The 13,783-nt window shown below is 34.6% G+C and overlaps 5 protein-coding genes and 1 non-coding gene across 9 annotated transcripts; 3 read left to right on the top strand and 3 right to left on the bottom strand.

Moving 5' to 3' along the window:
• Positions 1 to 7: 7 nt before the first annotated feature.
• UREF (urease accessory protein F) lies at positions 8 to 1,388 on the bottom strand. Of its 2 annotated transcripts, NM_001332530.1 has the most exons (2): positions 1,233 to 1,355; positions 8 to 958 (listed from the first exon to the last, which is right to left on the bottom strand). In NM_001332530.1, the coding sequence occupies exon 2, from the start codon at positions 941 to 943 to the stop codon at positions 221 to 223; it is 723 nt and encodes a 240-aa protein (NP_001322780.1). In that variant the 5' UTR covers positions 944 to 958; positions 1,233 to 1,355; the 3' UTR covers positions 8 to 220. The 2 variants fall into 2 exon arrangements, with proteins under 2 accessions (NP_001322780.1, NP_173602.1); NM_102032.4 differs by having other exon boundaries at positions 44 to 1,388.
• Positions 1,389 to 1,865: 477 nt separating this feature from the next.
• Positions 1,866 to 2,138, bottom strand: AT1G21835 (Plant thionin family protein; the record flags this gene model as incomplete). Its single annotated transcript, NM_001084106.1, has 1 exon — positions 1,866 to 2,138. The coding sequence occupies one exon, from the start codon at positions 2,136 to 2,138 to the stop codon at positions 1,866 to 1,868; it is 273 nt and encodes a 90-aa protein (NP_001077575.1).
• A 2,938-nt stretch (positions 2,139 to 5,076) lies between these two features.
• Positions 5,077 to 6,855, top strand: AT1G21830 (uncharacterized protein). The gene is made up of 2 exons (NM_102031.4): positions 5,077 to 5,545; positions 6,018 to 6,855. Exons 1-2 carry the CDS (start codon positions 5,281 to 5,283, stop codon positions 6,371 to 6,373), a joined length of 621 nt encoding a protein of 206 aa, NP_173601.2. The 5' UTR covers positions 5,077 to 5,280; the 3' UTR covers positions 6,374 to 6,855.
• A 1,779-nt stretch (positions 6,856 to 8,634) lies between these two features.
• On the top strand, positions 8,635 to 11,483 carry AT1G21810 (filament-like protein (DUF869)). Of its 3 annotated transcripts, NM_001332529.1 has the most exons (4): positions 8,635 to 8,816; positions 9,145 to 9,261; positions 9,346 to 10,751; positions 10,838 to 11,483. In NM_001332529.1, the coding sequence occupies exons 2-4, from the start codon at positions 9,165 to 9,167 to the stop codon at positions 11,222 to 11,224; spliced, it is 1,890 nt and encodes a 629-aa protein (NP_001320941.1). In that variant the 5' UTR covers positions 8,635 to 8,816; positions 9,145 to 9,164; the 3' UTR covers positions 11,225 to 11,483. The 3 variants fall into 3 exon arrangements, with proteins under 3 accessions (NP_001320941.1, NP_001320940.1, NP_173599.2); NM_001332528.1 differs by having other exon boundaries at positions 9,145 to 10,751; NM_102029.3 differs by having other exon boundaries at positions 8,635 to 9,261.
• Positions 11,484 to 11,610: 127 nt separating this feature from the next.
• Positions 11,611 to 11,682, top strand: AT1G21800. Its single transcript has one exon. It is a non-coding gene; the product is annotated as a tRNA-Gln (tRNA).
• A 138-nt stretch (positions 11,683 to 11,820) lies between these two features.
• On the bottom strand, positions 11,821 to 13,714 carry AT1G21790 (TRAM, LAG1 and CLN8 (TLC) lipid-sensing domain containing protein). The gene is made up of 3 exons (NM_102028.3): positions 13,187 to 13,714; positions 12,632 to 12,909; positions 11,821 to 12,440 (listed from the first exon to the last, which is right to left on the bottom strand). The coding sequence occupies exons 1-3, from the start codon at positions 13,443 to 13,445 to the stop codon at positions 12,111 to 12,113; spliced, it is 867 nt and encodes a 288-aa protein (NP_564152.1). The 5' UTR covers positions 13,446 to 13,714; the 3' UTR covers positions 11,821 to 12,110.
• Between the last annotated feature and the right edge of the window lie 69 nt (positions 13,715 to 13,783).

Genomic DNA, 13,783 nt, shown 5'->3' with positions numbered 1-13,783 from the left:
AGACGATTGCAATGACTTTCTGAAACACATTTCATATTTCCTTATGGATTCTAGGTCACATATATATTGTTGATTAGTAATAACGAAATAAAAACAGATTTGTCTACAAATACACATATATGATCCAACTGAAAAATTAACAATAAGCACATAAACTACAAACAATTAACAATATGCACTAATCGATGTAACCTAAGTGAGGTTATATCATATGTTTTCATCAAGAGCAAAACAGTCTAGAAAACAAGTAACCGTGACAACCTTGCACAACATCCAGCAAAGGAGAAGTCTGACATGCTTCACCAGCTTCACGATTCATCCACTTCTCTAAAACGGTTTCAGTAACAATGGCAATGCGATGCTGCATCACCGAAGCACCCATCGGTCCAACTATGTTCAATCTCGTTGCAGCAGAAAGAACATCTCTGAGCGTTACAAACAGATACGCTCTCTGAGAAGTCTCGGAATCCATGCCGAGTAAACCACATACAAGCCCGAATATCGGTGCATGGTGGAAACATACATTTTTTGACCCCAAAGAAGCATCACGAATCATCTTAAGATTTGGTACCTCAGTAAAAACCGAAGCAGCTATACGAAACAAAGCTGATCCTTGTGACATTGACGCCTTTGAAGAAACTTGGTTAGTTAAAGTAGCGTTAAGTATTCCATCAAGTTTATGCCATGTCTCTATATCAGGAGATTTGAGAGCAGAGTAGACAAAAGGAAGCAATAAGCTAGCTGTGTTATCCAACACATGAATGATGTGAGTTTCTAAATCTTCAGGAGACGAAACTAACCGAGTCTGAATAGCTGCTTCGAGACCAAACGAATGAGCAAATCCTCCTGTTGGTAAAATTGAATCAAGTAATTGCCACTGACTCCACTGCATACAAGAAGAAGCTCTTGACATAACAATGTCGCGTCTTTCGTCTTCTTCCATCAATGAGACCTCTTTCTAAAGAGAAGTTAAACACACACAATGATGCATTAATATAGAGAAACAATCAGAGCAATGTTTCGATCTAAAAAAGCGATTTTTGAAACTTTGATAATCTAAGAAATTGAAACAAAACTATACAAAAGTGACTATATCAAGACTCTTTAGATAAATTCGGAGTCTTGATTCCATTGAACAGGTGAGATGAAAACAGAGTATGCTCAATGAAATCGATCGGGAAAAAAATAATCTAAAGATCTGAATCGCTAAAAAAAGGGATTGAAAAATCTACAGATAGGAAAGCTTTTTGGATGAACGAGAGGCGTCGGAGAAGATGAGTGATAGAGAGATATAGACTTCAGAGTCTCGACGGAGACAGAGGCGGAGAGATATAACTCCGACGGAAGACGAGAAGAAGGAACTAAACATTATTAATTCAACTTGATTTGTTTTTTACGGTTCACTTCGAAACCAAACGATAACCGACCGGTTTGCGTCTAAGCGAACCAAACTGTTTGCTGATAGATTGTTTGATTGTATACTGTGTTATTGAATTGCAGTTGTTCTTTTTTTTTTTTTTTTTAATAAAAGTTTTGTTTGTTAATAAGTTTTGTAATAGTTGTTTGATGATGATTTCAAGTCACATTTTTATTCTTGATGTATCGATGTTATCGCGACAAATGGTTATTAAGTCTTTGGAGAAGACTCAAAAGATCTAATAACCAATGGTTATGTATATATTTGAGTTGACCTAGTTTAGTTAAATCGAAATATTTTTTTAGGGTAAATGTTTTTGTTCACATAAACGCTTGTTTAATAAGGACGATGAATTAAGTAGATACAAATTAATAACTTAGTCATGCATAAAGTTTTACAAAAAAAATAGTCATGCAAAAAATAAAACATCGAAATTTTTTTCGTGGAATTAACAAAACTGAGGCAACCATCTACAGAAGTGGGAGCTTCCCTTAGGAGGAGGTACAATAAATTTTTTACCACCGAATAGTTGATTGTTGCAGATTTTCTTGCAAGTTTCATCACAAATTTCAGGAGTAGAATTTTTCGCCGCTTTCAAACACCGGTTATGTGCACAATGTTTCACACACATTGTTAGACTGTTTGATTGAGCAATGTGTGCAGAAAACATCATCGTCAATATAGCTACGAACATGAAAACATTGCATGTTTGAGTCGTCATAACGTAAATACTAGTGATGATTTAATACAAATGAGTATTACAACTTGTTTTGTATTTCCTGTTTATAATTGTGAAGAAGATGATTTGGTGGGTAATATTGGGTTAGTCTAGGTGATTTATATAGTGAAACTAATGTTGTCAATTTTAGCAATTGTTTTAAATATGTTTTTTGTTTCTCTCTGTATATAGCCAACAAATTCTGTAGAGTTTAGTTGTACTTTACTTTTTTAGTTGTCCAAACAAAATATTACTGTGAAAAAACAAATCATAGCTTACAGATATACCATATTCCAATTTTGGTTTTTTTGTAACCACATGTTATTACAGATATTTCTTTGTAAAGCAACATAGATCTATTGGATTAAAATCTATTAAATGGTTATGTGGATATGAATACTGTAACGATACCAAATCCAGATCAGTTAATTAAATTTGGTCACAGGATCTCTAAGCTCAAAAGAGACATAATCGTAGGATCTTGATCGCTACTGTCGTCTCTTATCCTATTGTTTCCTTGTCTTTCCCCATGTGATGATAAATACTTAAATTGAAAACACTTTACAAAAAAACCTTACAGATTTTTTTTGGTAAAAGACTCAAATTGAAAACAGAGAAGTGGCCCACAAATATGATACCCATACCATAAAATCCCATAATGGGAACATTACTTGAATCCTACCCAAAGATTCTCCATTCCTCCCATGTGATCATTCTTTTTAGTATTTTGTTCTTAACTTCACTTTTTCTTATATAAAAAGGTCCTTTTTCTTTGTGTGTTCTTTTATAGATAACCTTCTAGGACTCCTTTTATTCCTTCAAAATTGATAAGATCGTATAATTAATTACACGGATCTGAATAATGGCCATGTGAAGATCTATCAAGAAGTGGACTGAGCAAGAGTTTTTTTTATCGAATTAACTATGCAACAATATGTTGAAATCTATATTCAGGCATAACGTTATGTTTAGAAAAAGGTATATTGGACAAAATTGTAGATAATCGTACATATTAGCAAAAAATGTTCTCAAAACGTCAAATAAGTCCAAGACCCAAAACAACTATTTTTAATCAACATTACAACATTTTCTTTCTGATCAATTGATCAAACCATTCGGACCACAAATCAATAGACAGGTAATTTCCTTGAATATAAAAAGTTAATTATCTCTTATCTCTTATTTTGAATAAAATCAGCATATATGAACAGCGACAAAAGTTTGTTTAAAATGTGATTTTCTTCAATTTGTCATGTTCGGACCCGTCCGACGGAACCGGTCCAAATTGGTTTGAAAAGCATTTGTTATTTAATCAAGTCATACACTAAAAGCTTTGATCATTGTGAGTAGTAGTATATAGTGTAGAGGAAGTATGTGGGATGGTGGTCTAATTGAAAAAGTGATGATACATTGAAACTCATCACTACACATAACAAATCACCTGTCAATGTCTCTCTAAGTGTTTGGGTCTTTAGCTCTTGATATTGAAGCCTGTCTTCTTCTTTTTATTTTTTAAGATCACGTGAACGCTCAAAGTTTTTGACCAACAAATAAAATGGACCCCTTTTATGTTCACATCCAGACCCCAACTTTTATAAACTAGGTCAATCTAGCTCCTAAGCTTTAATCATGATTTATTTACTTACTTATTCAATTCCCATTTGGATTATAAGCACGTGATTTGAAATTTGTGAAGACAAATAGAAGACTTAATTTGAGCAATTTTCGAGATGATTAGCAAATAGGGAGAAGTTTCATCAAACCCGAAGCTAAATCTGATCTTTTGTTTCGCCCAAAGAAGAAAGAATTGCTTATGAAGCGATATAGTCTTGATAATGGAGAATTGCCCATGTGATGGATGTGAGAGCCATTTAAAGTTATGAAGAAACATAATAATTCTCACACGGAAATATAATGAAAACTAAAATCATTTGTACTAACACATGCATGAGTCTATTCATTAATTATCAAAAAATGTTGGTTTGAACTGAACGTCGACATGATGAATTCTAAGTTCAAATGAAAATTGAGTTTCTAAAAACAAAAAGTTTGAGGATTTGATTTAAATATTTTGACAATTGTTTCTAAATGTAAACAACTATACGCCGAAATTTCGATCAAGTTGTTAGAAAGAAATAAACTTGAAGTGAAAGTGAGGAGATAGAATTGAATATATTGTCGAATATGGAGAGAGACCTCCAAAATCACTCACTCACACATACATACCAAAGGAAGATGACTTGTATTAATGGGTCCCTTATATTCGGATACATTCTCTTTTTAATTACGAATGCTACAAGTGGATGTTTCTCGGCCAACACGTCCAAAAACTAATTTGATTTTTTCTTAACAAACAAATATAGATTCTCTGTTCACAGTATTTTTTTTAAAATCTGATTACTAGTTTTAAATAATATCTATTACACATGCCACGGATCCACAAGCGATCAATCATCCTTCTCTAACTATCTGTTCGAGTCTATATCTAGTAAGACGACCAGAACATGCTACGTTGAATTGGTTAATTAACAATGTAAACTATGTAAGTATTTGTCTGACGATCAACAATTTATAAACTATTTTAATTTTTTTTTTATAAATACTTTTATTTATGATATCTCGAATACTCGTAGGCCATGATAACAGTAGTAAGTTCGAGATCTGTTCTATACTTAGACTTCACACATAAAACTTAAACTCTAAATCTAGGGTATATACTATTATACTATATACACTAATTTTCTAGATTATGTCATTATCTGAAAACAATGATGTAAACAAAATCTATTAATTAAAATGAGCTTTTAAAGGATTGTGGATTAGATATTAATTAAAATCATGTCATATCCCTTAAGTCGCCATAATTAATCATAACTAAAAGGCTTGTCTTGTTGACAAAATAAAAATAAAAGGCTTGTCTTTTTTTCTCTCTTTTTTTTTTCCGGCAACTAAAAGGCTTATCTACTAGGAATTCTTTTTTTGTTAAAATTACTTAAAAACAATATGTAATATATACAAAGATATTCGATATATATATTACAAAGCTTCTATTTCAGACCTAAGCCCATCTCTTTGTTACATATCTTATATATCTCCCTCTCTCCCTCTTCTCCTTCTCTCTTTTCAGCTCTCTTCGGAAGTGAAGATGGATATGTACAAAGATGATAGCTCACCATACTGTTATTTCCATCCAAAAGAAGAGTATGTTGGAGTTTGTCCTCTCTGTTTGAACGAGAGGCTTCTTGTTTTAGCTTCAAAACAGAGATCATCAAGAACCAAACACTCTTCCTCTTCACCAATCATCAGCCTCCCTAAGATATTCGCCTTGAGCTCTCTCCTCAGTCGCCTCGATCTCCGTCACCGGAAATTCCATCCCTCCTCCGATCTTGACGTCTCCACAAGCCAAGAAGGTACAGTATTTTTATGAATATCACTTTAATTATACACATACCCAAGATCTAATTCTAATTGGTAATTTTCCTCTTTTTTTTGTTTCCCTTGACAAACGGGATTTTCTTTTTTCCGATTAAGATTATAAACTCCTCTCCCACACAATATGTGTGTGTGGGATTTAACACTATTTTCAATGATATATATGTTCATAATTTTTTAATAGAAAGCCATTTATCAAATAAGGATCATATAGACACATTCATATACACAATAATTTTATATATTTTTATATTCAAAAATGAGTGAATAAAATATTATTTTAAACAGCCAGCTGAAAATTTTGTTTCTACTTGATATAATGAGTTGTGTGCTATACGGCTAACTATATCTTTATAGTTGGTAAAATAATGTAGTTTATCTTAATATAATATCTTAATTATTGTACAAGATCAATTATGATAAATTTGAAAAGTTTCATGTTTTGTTCAGATTCCTTTATATCGATAAAATTCGAAAACGACGGAAACGCGTCGTGGGAAAAGAAAGCAGTAGTGACAAAGGTTTGTGTAGACAACAACAACAACAACACAACAAACTCAACATGCAAGAAGCAGCAATCTCCTATAACGAGCAATACCAGTATCGTAGAGCACAATAGTGCCAAGTCATCGCTTAGATGGCGCAAGCGTATTGGTCATCTATTCCACGTCATCAAACTCAAATCAGGATCGTCCACGTCTTCTTGCCATGTGGCACCATCTAAGGTCGAAGGAACCAAAGTGAGGAAACAGGGTTGGATGGTGAGGACCTTAACCAGAAAAAAATCCAGGAAAAGTAAAAGTTGAATTTTTCATTACTTTGATTACCCTTTTAAAAATATTTTTCTACATATTTTTTTTTTTAGTTTAATATTTGGTTTGGTCGTTTTTTCAATGATTGATGCTTCTGTTTGAAGAAGAATTATGTGGAAGGTTTTTTTGTAAGTAATGACGAGACATGGATTTAAAAGCGATTGAACTATCCATAGATTAAGTTATTGAATTAATTAGGTTTTTGTATGTAGATGTATTAAGCGTATGTAAAGGGACAAGAGTCTTGCCCTACACCATACCTCTTTGTAGGCATGTGGTCTGAATGTGATAAAGCCATTAAAAGATGAGAGAAGGGTCAAAATAGGACTCGTCAAAATAGCCTTTTATCATTATTTCAATATGACAAAAGAGAAAGTTTTGAGCAAAGGAAAGAAAAGAAAAAGGTATAATTAAAGATAGAAGAAAACTAGAAAAGTGAGTTGCTTTAATATATTTTGCATGGGATTCTTGAAATTTTTTCTATGACTTTTAGTGCTCACCTTAATTTCCTTTTTATTATTTCCTAAAGAAAAAAAGAGAGTAGTACAAGTTATAATGCAAGAAGAAGAGTCCATGTTAGGTTGTTCACAATAGTGGGAAACATTTGAGCATAAAAAATGGACCCCAAAGCATTGCCCCATTCACATTGTCTTATAGTTGTCTCTTTTCTATACATTGTTTATTTCCAAATCCCAAATCTAAAGATTTTTGTGATACATTCATATTAGAAATTATCGAGATAGGTATAGCACATCCGTTTATGGTGGAGAGTTGTTCATATCATATGTATGTAAGTTTTACCAAGTTCATTTTGATTCGAACGAAATTGGTTAAAATGTTGAAATCAATAGTTGATTCATTTGCAACTGATTTTGATATTTGAACTTTATTGTGTTTGAGGTGACAACTCAAAGAAAAAAGTGGCTTTAGTTTGTCTAAGTTCAATCAAAAGTAGGAAAGCAATGTGACTCCTCCAAAGAAAATTATATAAGAATTTATCAATGTGGTAAGACTGATGCGAAGGAAAACCTAATTTTTAGGTTAATTAAAGGACGAGTAGACATTTGTTTGTTTTGTGACTTTTGTCTACTTTATTTTGGAAACTTTTTAAAGCATTCTTTTGAAAAATCGAAACTTAACCAGCTGTTTTAAAAGTAATTTTTAGCTCTCGAAACAAGTTTAAACGAAGTTGGATAGTCAAGAATCTCAAAGAGAAATAGTACGTAATTGAATGTTTTGTCGAGTAGTTTTGTTGATTATGGTAATCTAAGATTATTTGCCACCGTTTGACAAATTTTCTTTGACCTTTGATATCAATAGGTGAGTGAATTTTTTTTTAATAGTTGTTTTGCATGAATTTCGTAATTGTTTTGTTTCTTTTGTCGAGAGCGTTGGCTGTAGGGTTAAACGGGACCATTTTAATAGATGATCGTATTCAAGATTAGGAGGAGGACCACCTACCTATTTTCTTTTACCTAACCTAAAAGATTTTGAAAAATTAAATGAAAATTTTCATAAAATAGTCCCATTTATATTGATCCAGAAAATCTTAAATTTAAGTATCACAAAAAAAATATAGCACCAAGACAAAGAATCCTTGATCAGGACGTAAGCCCCATTGGTCTGCGTATATATAGACACTATAGCATATACGAAAATGCGAATGGTATAAAACGACATGGGGATTATATTTAAAACATTATAGTATATATATGTACAAAATATGAGATTTTACGACAATAATTTGATATTAAATGATAATGTATGGTCTATATGTATAAACGTAGGTCGTGATTCATGAGTGACAACAACATGTGAGATTCAAATTTCAAAGTCTTGAACTAAAGAAAATGACGTATACTTGGAACTATTATCAACTTACAACATTTCCAAAAGTTTATTAGACGATACTTAATTCATTACAGTTTGTATCAATATTTATCCACTTAGCGCTGCTTTGTTACTTACATAGCAACAACACCCATCACAATATATTGCATTTTAATGGTAATTATTTGTAAAAATTTAATATTATTGATCATAGTTCGGCTTTCATTTTGTATTTGTATTTTTCTTTTTTCAGATAAATAAATATGTTAATGTGAAATATGAATAAAATGTGCAATATATCTCATTGGGCTTGAAATATCTAAACTAATGGGCTTGGACCAAATAATATGTGGTAGATATCTTACAGCAGCCCACTTATTTCATGGAACTAGAAAAAGTTTTTCAAATTTGTATTCTTCCATTAAATGCTGAAGAAAAAGTTAGATATCTTCTCCCTCTCTTCCTCTTTTGAAAATTGAAAAAAAAAGACATTTCAAAACTGTAAAGAATTACAACCACAAAAAGAAAGAAATTCTCGCTTTTTTGGCCATGTTATTTATTCTTGGTTTTGAAGAATCATATCATATTGCAACTGTTTTCTAGTCTGGTAATCTTGTTTTCTCCTCAACTCTTTTTTCTAATGTTCTGTAACAAATTGTTCATTACACGAAACGAAACAGAAAGATGTTGTTGTAGTTCTTTTTTAATGACATGTTATGAAGTGATTGCTAAAATCATTACCAGTTTTGTGTTCTTCTGGGAAATGTTGTGGTCCAGTCCATTATATAGTTAAGTACTTAAGATTTGTTGTCAGAGTGTCCTGAAAGCAAAATCTGGGAAAGCTGATAAGCCAAGTTACCTCTTTTTTTTTATACATATGTTTTCAAAAGTTCCTAAAAAATTGTTTGGTTTTGTTTTATTTTTCTCTTCTTAAGGTACTTAAGTTTGTGATTTGATGATGACTGGTACTACTTTGATATTGGAACCAGTTATGGATTCCAAAGATGAGCTAGTGAAACAACATGCCAAAGTTGCAGAAGATGCTGTTGCTGGTAATTAGTCACTCCTTTTCTGATCCTGCTTCTGGAGTTAGCATTTTATAGTGAAAGCATTTTCTCTTGTGGTTTTTTTTCAAGGGTGGGAGAAAGCTGAGAATGAAGTGGTTGAGCTGAAGCAAAAGCTCGAGGATGCGGCTGATAAGAACATTGTCTTGGAAGATAGGGTAAGTCATCTTGATGGGGCGCTTAAGGAGTGTGTGAGACAACTAAGGCAGTTTAGAGATGAACAAGAGAAGAATATTCAAGCAGCTGTGACTGAGAGCACCAAGGAGTTGCATTCTGCTAACACTGGTCTAGAGAAGCGAGTTCTTGAGCTCCAGAAAGAAGCAGAAGCTGCTAAATCTGAAAACATGATGCTGAGACGCGAGTTTCTTACACAGCGTGAAGACCTTGAGATTGTGATGATTGAGAGGGACTTGAGCACTCAAGCAGCAGAAACTGCTAGTAAGCAGCATTTAGACATCATAAAGAAGTTGGCGAAACTCGAAGCTGAGTGCAGGAAGCTTAGGATTTTGGCTAAAACATCATCATCGCTATCATCTAATCAATCTGTGGATAGTCATTCAGATGGAGGAAGGGAGAGAGTTGAGGGGAGTTGCTCTGATTCATGGGCATCATCAGCATTTATTTCTGAGTTAGATCAAATCAAGAATGAAAAAGGCGGCAATAGAAGTCTTCAGGGCACTACTTCATCAACTGAAATTGATCTCATGGATGATTTCCTTGAGATGGAACGTCTTGTGGCTCTTCCTACTGAGACACAGGCTAAAAACTCCAAGGATGGATATGAATTGAGCTTAATGGAGAAGTTGGAGAAGATACAAGCAGAAAAGGATGATCTTGAAAGAGAAGTTAAATGTTGTAGAGAAGCGGAAAAGAGATTGAGCTTAGAGATTGAAGCAGTTGTTGGTGACAAAATGGAGTTGGAAGATATGTTAAAGAGGGTGGAAGCTGAGAAAGCTGAGCTAAAGACATCTTTTGACGTGCTCAAAGATAAATATCAAGAGTCAAGAGTTTGTTTTCAAGAAGTTGACACAAAGTTGGAGAAGCTACAAGCAGAAAAGGATGAGCTTGACAGTGAAGTTATTTGTTGTAAAGAAGCAGAGAAGAGATTCAGCTTAGAACTCGAAGCTGTAGTTGGTGACAAAATTGAGATGGAAGATGAGTTGGAGAAGATGGAAGCTGAGAAAGCTGAGCTAAAGATATCTTTTGACGTAATTAAAGATCAATATCAAGAATCTAGAGTTTGTTTTCAAGAAGTTGAGATGAAGTTGGAAGCGATGAAAAGGGAGCTTAAACTAGCTAATGAATCGAAAACACAAGCCGAATCTCGGGTGACCAGAATGGAAGCAGAGGTGAGAAAGGAGAGGATTGTCTCTGATGGGCTAAAGGAAAAGTGTGAGACATTTGAAGAAGAGCTTAGAAGAGAGATAGAAGAGAAGACAATGATCAAGAGAGAAAAAGTGGAACCAAAGATCAAACAGGTATAGCTTTTTATTTTTCTGATCACCAATTAGTCTTTTTTTCTTTTTCTTAATCCTTGTTTCACTAAAAGCTGATTCTATTGCAGGAAGACATAGCAACAGCTGCAGGAAAATTTGCAGATTGTCAGAAAACAATAGCATCACTTGGGAAACAGCTACAATCTCTTGCAACACTAGAAGAATTCTTGATCGATACAGCTAGCATTCCAGGTTCTGCAAGGTCAGTTCACAACAAGGAAGCTTTGTTAGGAAAAGATCCTCATGAGTGCATCAAAACAATCAATGGAAGATCACTTGAGTTTCTTGCAATCCAGAACAGCAATAACAAGACCTCACCTCCTTGTTCATCTTCTTCGGACTCAACAACAGTGTCATTAATTATGTCATCAAACCGAGGGAGTTCTGAGAAGAATCGCAACGGATTTGCCACGGTTTTCACTCGAAGTAGAAACTCAGTAAATTTGGGGATTTAGGAGAAGCAATAGGTTCGTTCTTGGAGTATAGCTAGAATCAATCTGTTGTTAAGCTGGATTTCTTACCATAATTTTCAGATTCTGACTTGTTAGTAGCAAAAAGATCACCCTTGTTTCTTTTGCTACATAGTGTAATCTTCTTAACGTTTATGTCTTGTGAGATTCATCTTTGTTATTTCACTGTCACCAGTTTGATGGTCTCATATGATGCATTGTCACCAAGTAAAATATTGATTTTTGTTTTGTTTGGTTAGATAAAGACAAAGAAAACTGCAATCTGTGGTGCTGCTGAACTGCTGATGTTGAATCTATTCATTGGTCGTGTCTAAAATACAATATTTTGGATTAGATTCTAAACTGGTACATGCAACAGAACAAGCACCTGAGGTTCTATGGTGTAGTGGTTAGCACTCTGGACTTTGAATCCAGCGACCTGGGTTCGACTCCCGGTAGGACCTCTCATGCTCTTGCATTTTTTTTTCTTCCAAACATTGGTGGAAACTGAACCGGACCAAACTTCATCAACTCAACACTAAACAAACTTTCCTAATAGATTGAAAAGATTATACCAAAATTTAACTGAATAAACCAAAGTTCATTAAGATTAACTTTTATATAATGATTATGATATATAAATCACAACCAAAGATCAAACCAAAATTCTAATTTGGTTCCGTTTCCCCAAACACAAGAAGAAAAAAAGTCTGTTGACTGTAATCATCAAGAAATAACATTTACATGTAGTTTTCCTATAGAGAGATACATACAAATCTGAAAGCTATTAGAACTTAGTAGCAAAGCCTCAGATATAAACAAGAGATGAGTGGGTAGTATTCATACAACAACAAACCATAGATTCGGTAATGGATTGCCTCTAAATTAGCTATTATTCTCCATGGTCGTGAAGGTTGCCGTTCTCTTGGTTTCTTCTGTGGCTTCTCTCTCTTCTGAAAGCATGAAACAGATCCAACCCGAGGCCAACATTAAGAATGTTCATTCCTGCCATACCAGACAGAGCGAGTGGTAACTCCACGCCTTTCCCAAACTTGTGTGCGTCTTTGATCAGCTTGATAGTGATGAGAATGTGAGGAATGCATCTCGCAAACACAAAGGCTGTCCAGTTTAATACCCACTCCAGTTTCACCAATGCTGTGTTGCTGTCTCGGATTCCTGCCATTCTCCTTAGCTTCCTCACGTGTAGAAAGATCGAATGCATCTGTTTACACATCCGAATAACAGAGGTGTCACTTTTGTTCGAACAAGTAGATGTTGTAGAGTTGAGTCTATATCTAACTAGATTGTTATATATGAAACTAGTCTAGTTTAACTAGAGAATGTTAGCATAGATTCGGTAAAGAACAGAGAAAAGCCAGGGCAAGTTTTCAGGAAGAAAAAAGTGGAACGTACCTCACAGATGAGAGTAAGAATAAGGTAGTTGATGGTTACATTTCGGTATAGTGCCAATGTGAAGCAAACAAGGAGGACTAGATGGTGAACAAGAATAGAAGGTATTAAGCCGCTGTATAACCGGTACTGAAGCATATCCCACTGGTCATATGCAAAGTAGCCGCATGAGAAACACAAAGCTGGATATGCCCATTTCCAAGTCCCACCAACCAACTCAGAATGATCAAACATCTCGTCTAAACCTTTGGCTAAGCATTGATTGAGAAGTATGAAAACCACTGTAGTAACACAAGAGCAGTGTTGAAGATGAAAAATCATAATCAGTAAGGCTTAACGAAGAAAGAACTGCATTATACTCAAGCTATGGCAATCAATCATAAGACTAATCCAATCGGAAATAAGAATCACATTAAGCAATGAAACCGTGAAAACACAGCACCAAAGGAAAATTGACTAATACCAACGACCAATGTGCACACCTATGATAAAATTTCCCCACTAACAGAGCACAATCCTATAGTAAGAACTCAAATATAAGAGAAGAGAGAAAGGGACCTGATGCGGAGGTGATGATTGAGTGCAAAAGCGAGACAGAGGTATTAACAAATATAGGGTCACGAGAAATCCATGAACGAACAACCCAATTCATCAATTGAAAGAAGCATCCACCGCAAATCACCCAGAGAAGCTCCGTCCGGAGATTGAAAGCAATCTCAAACACGACGGAGACAAGCCAAAGAAGCAGCGTCGCTAAGAAAAACTGCCCAGCCCCATTCTTCTTCCCTCCTGAACTCCCAATCCCGTTCCTCGCCATCGAAACCTCACTGTCTCTCTCGGAGATTGCTTGAGAATCCGGCAAAGTTAACCCTAAATTGGATTCTTAGCTCAAACTTCGATATCCATTTCCAATTTTGGCGGAAGAGACGATACAAATGCCTTCACGTTATAAGCTTTACTTTGGGACGCAACGGACACGTGTCGGTCGATACTTCATCCTCCTGATGCTGACTCATCTAATTAAAACAAAAAACGTACGATTTCAACATCGACAAAATTATCATATTTTGTGCCGACATTCGATGTCGACAGTCATTAGGCCTAGTCACAGCCCATTTGAAAGGCTCGGCCCATTTGAGAGGCTCGGTACACCAA

Source organism: Arabidopsis thaliana (genome assembly GCF_000001735.4).
Source record: "Arabidopsis thaliana chromosome 1 sequence".
Lineage (NCBI taxonomy): Eukaryota > Viridiplantae > Streptophyta > Magnoliopsida > Brassicales > Brassicaceae > Arabidopsis > Arabidopsis thaliana.
The sequence above is the reverse complement of the archived record's forward strand: the minus strand, read 5'-3'. Positions and strand labels throughout refer to the sequence as shown.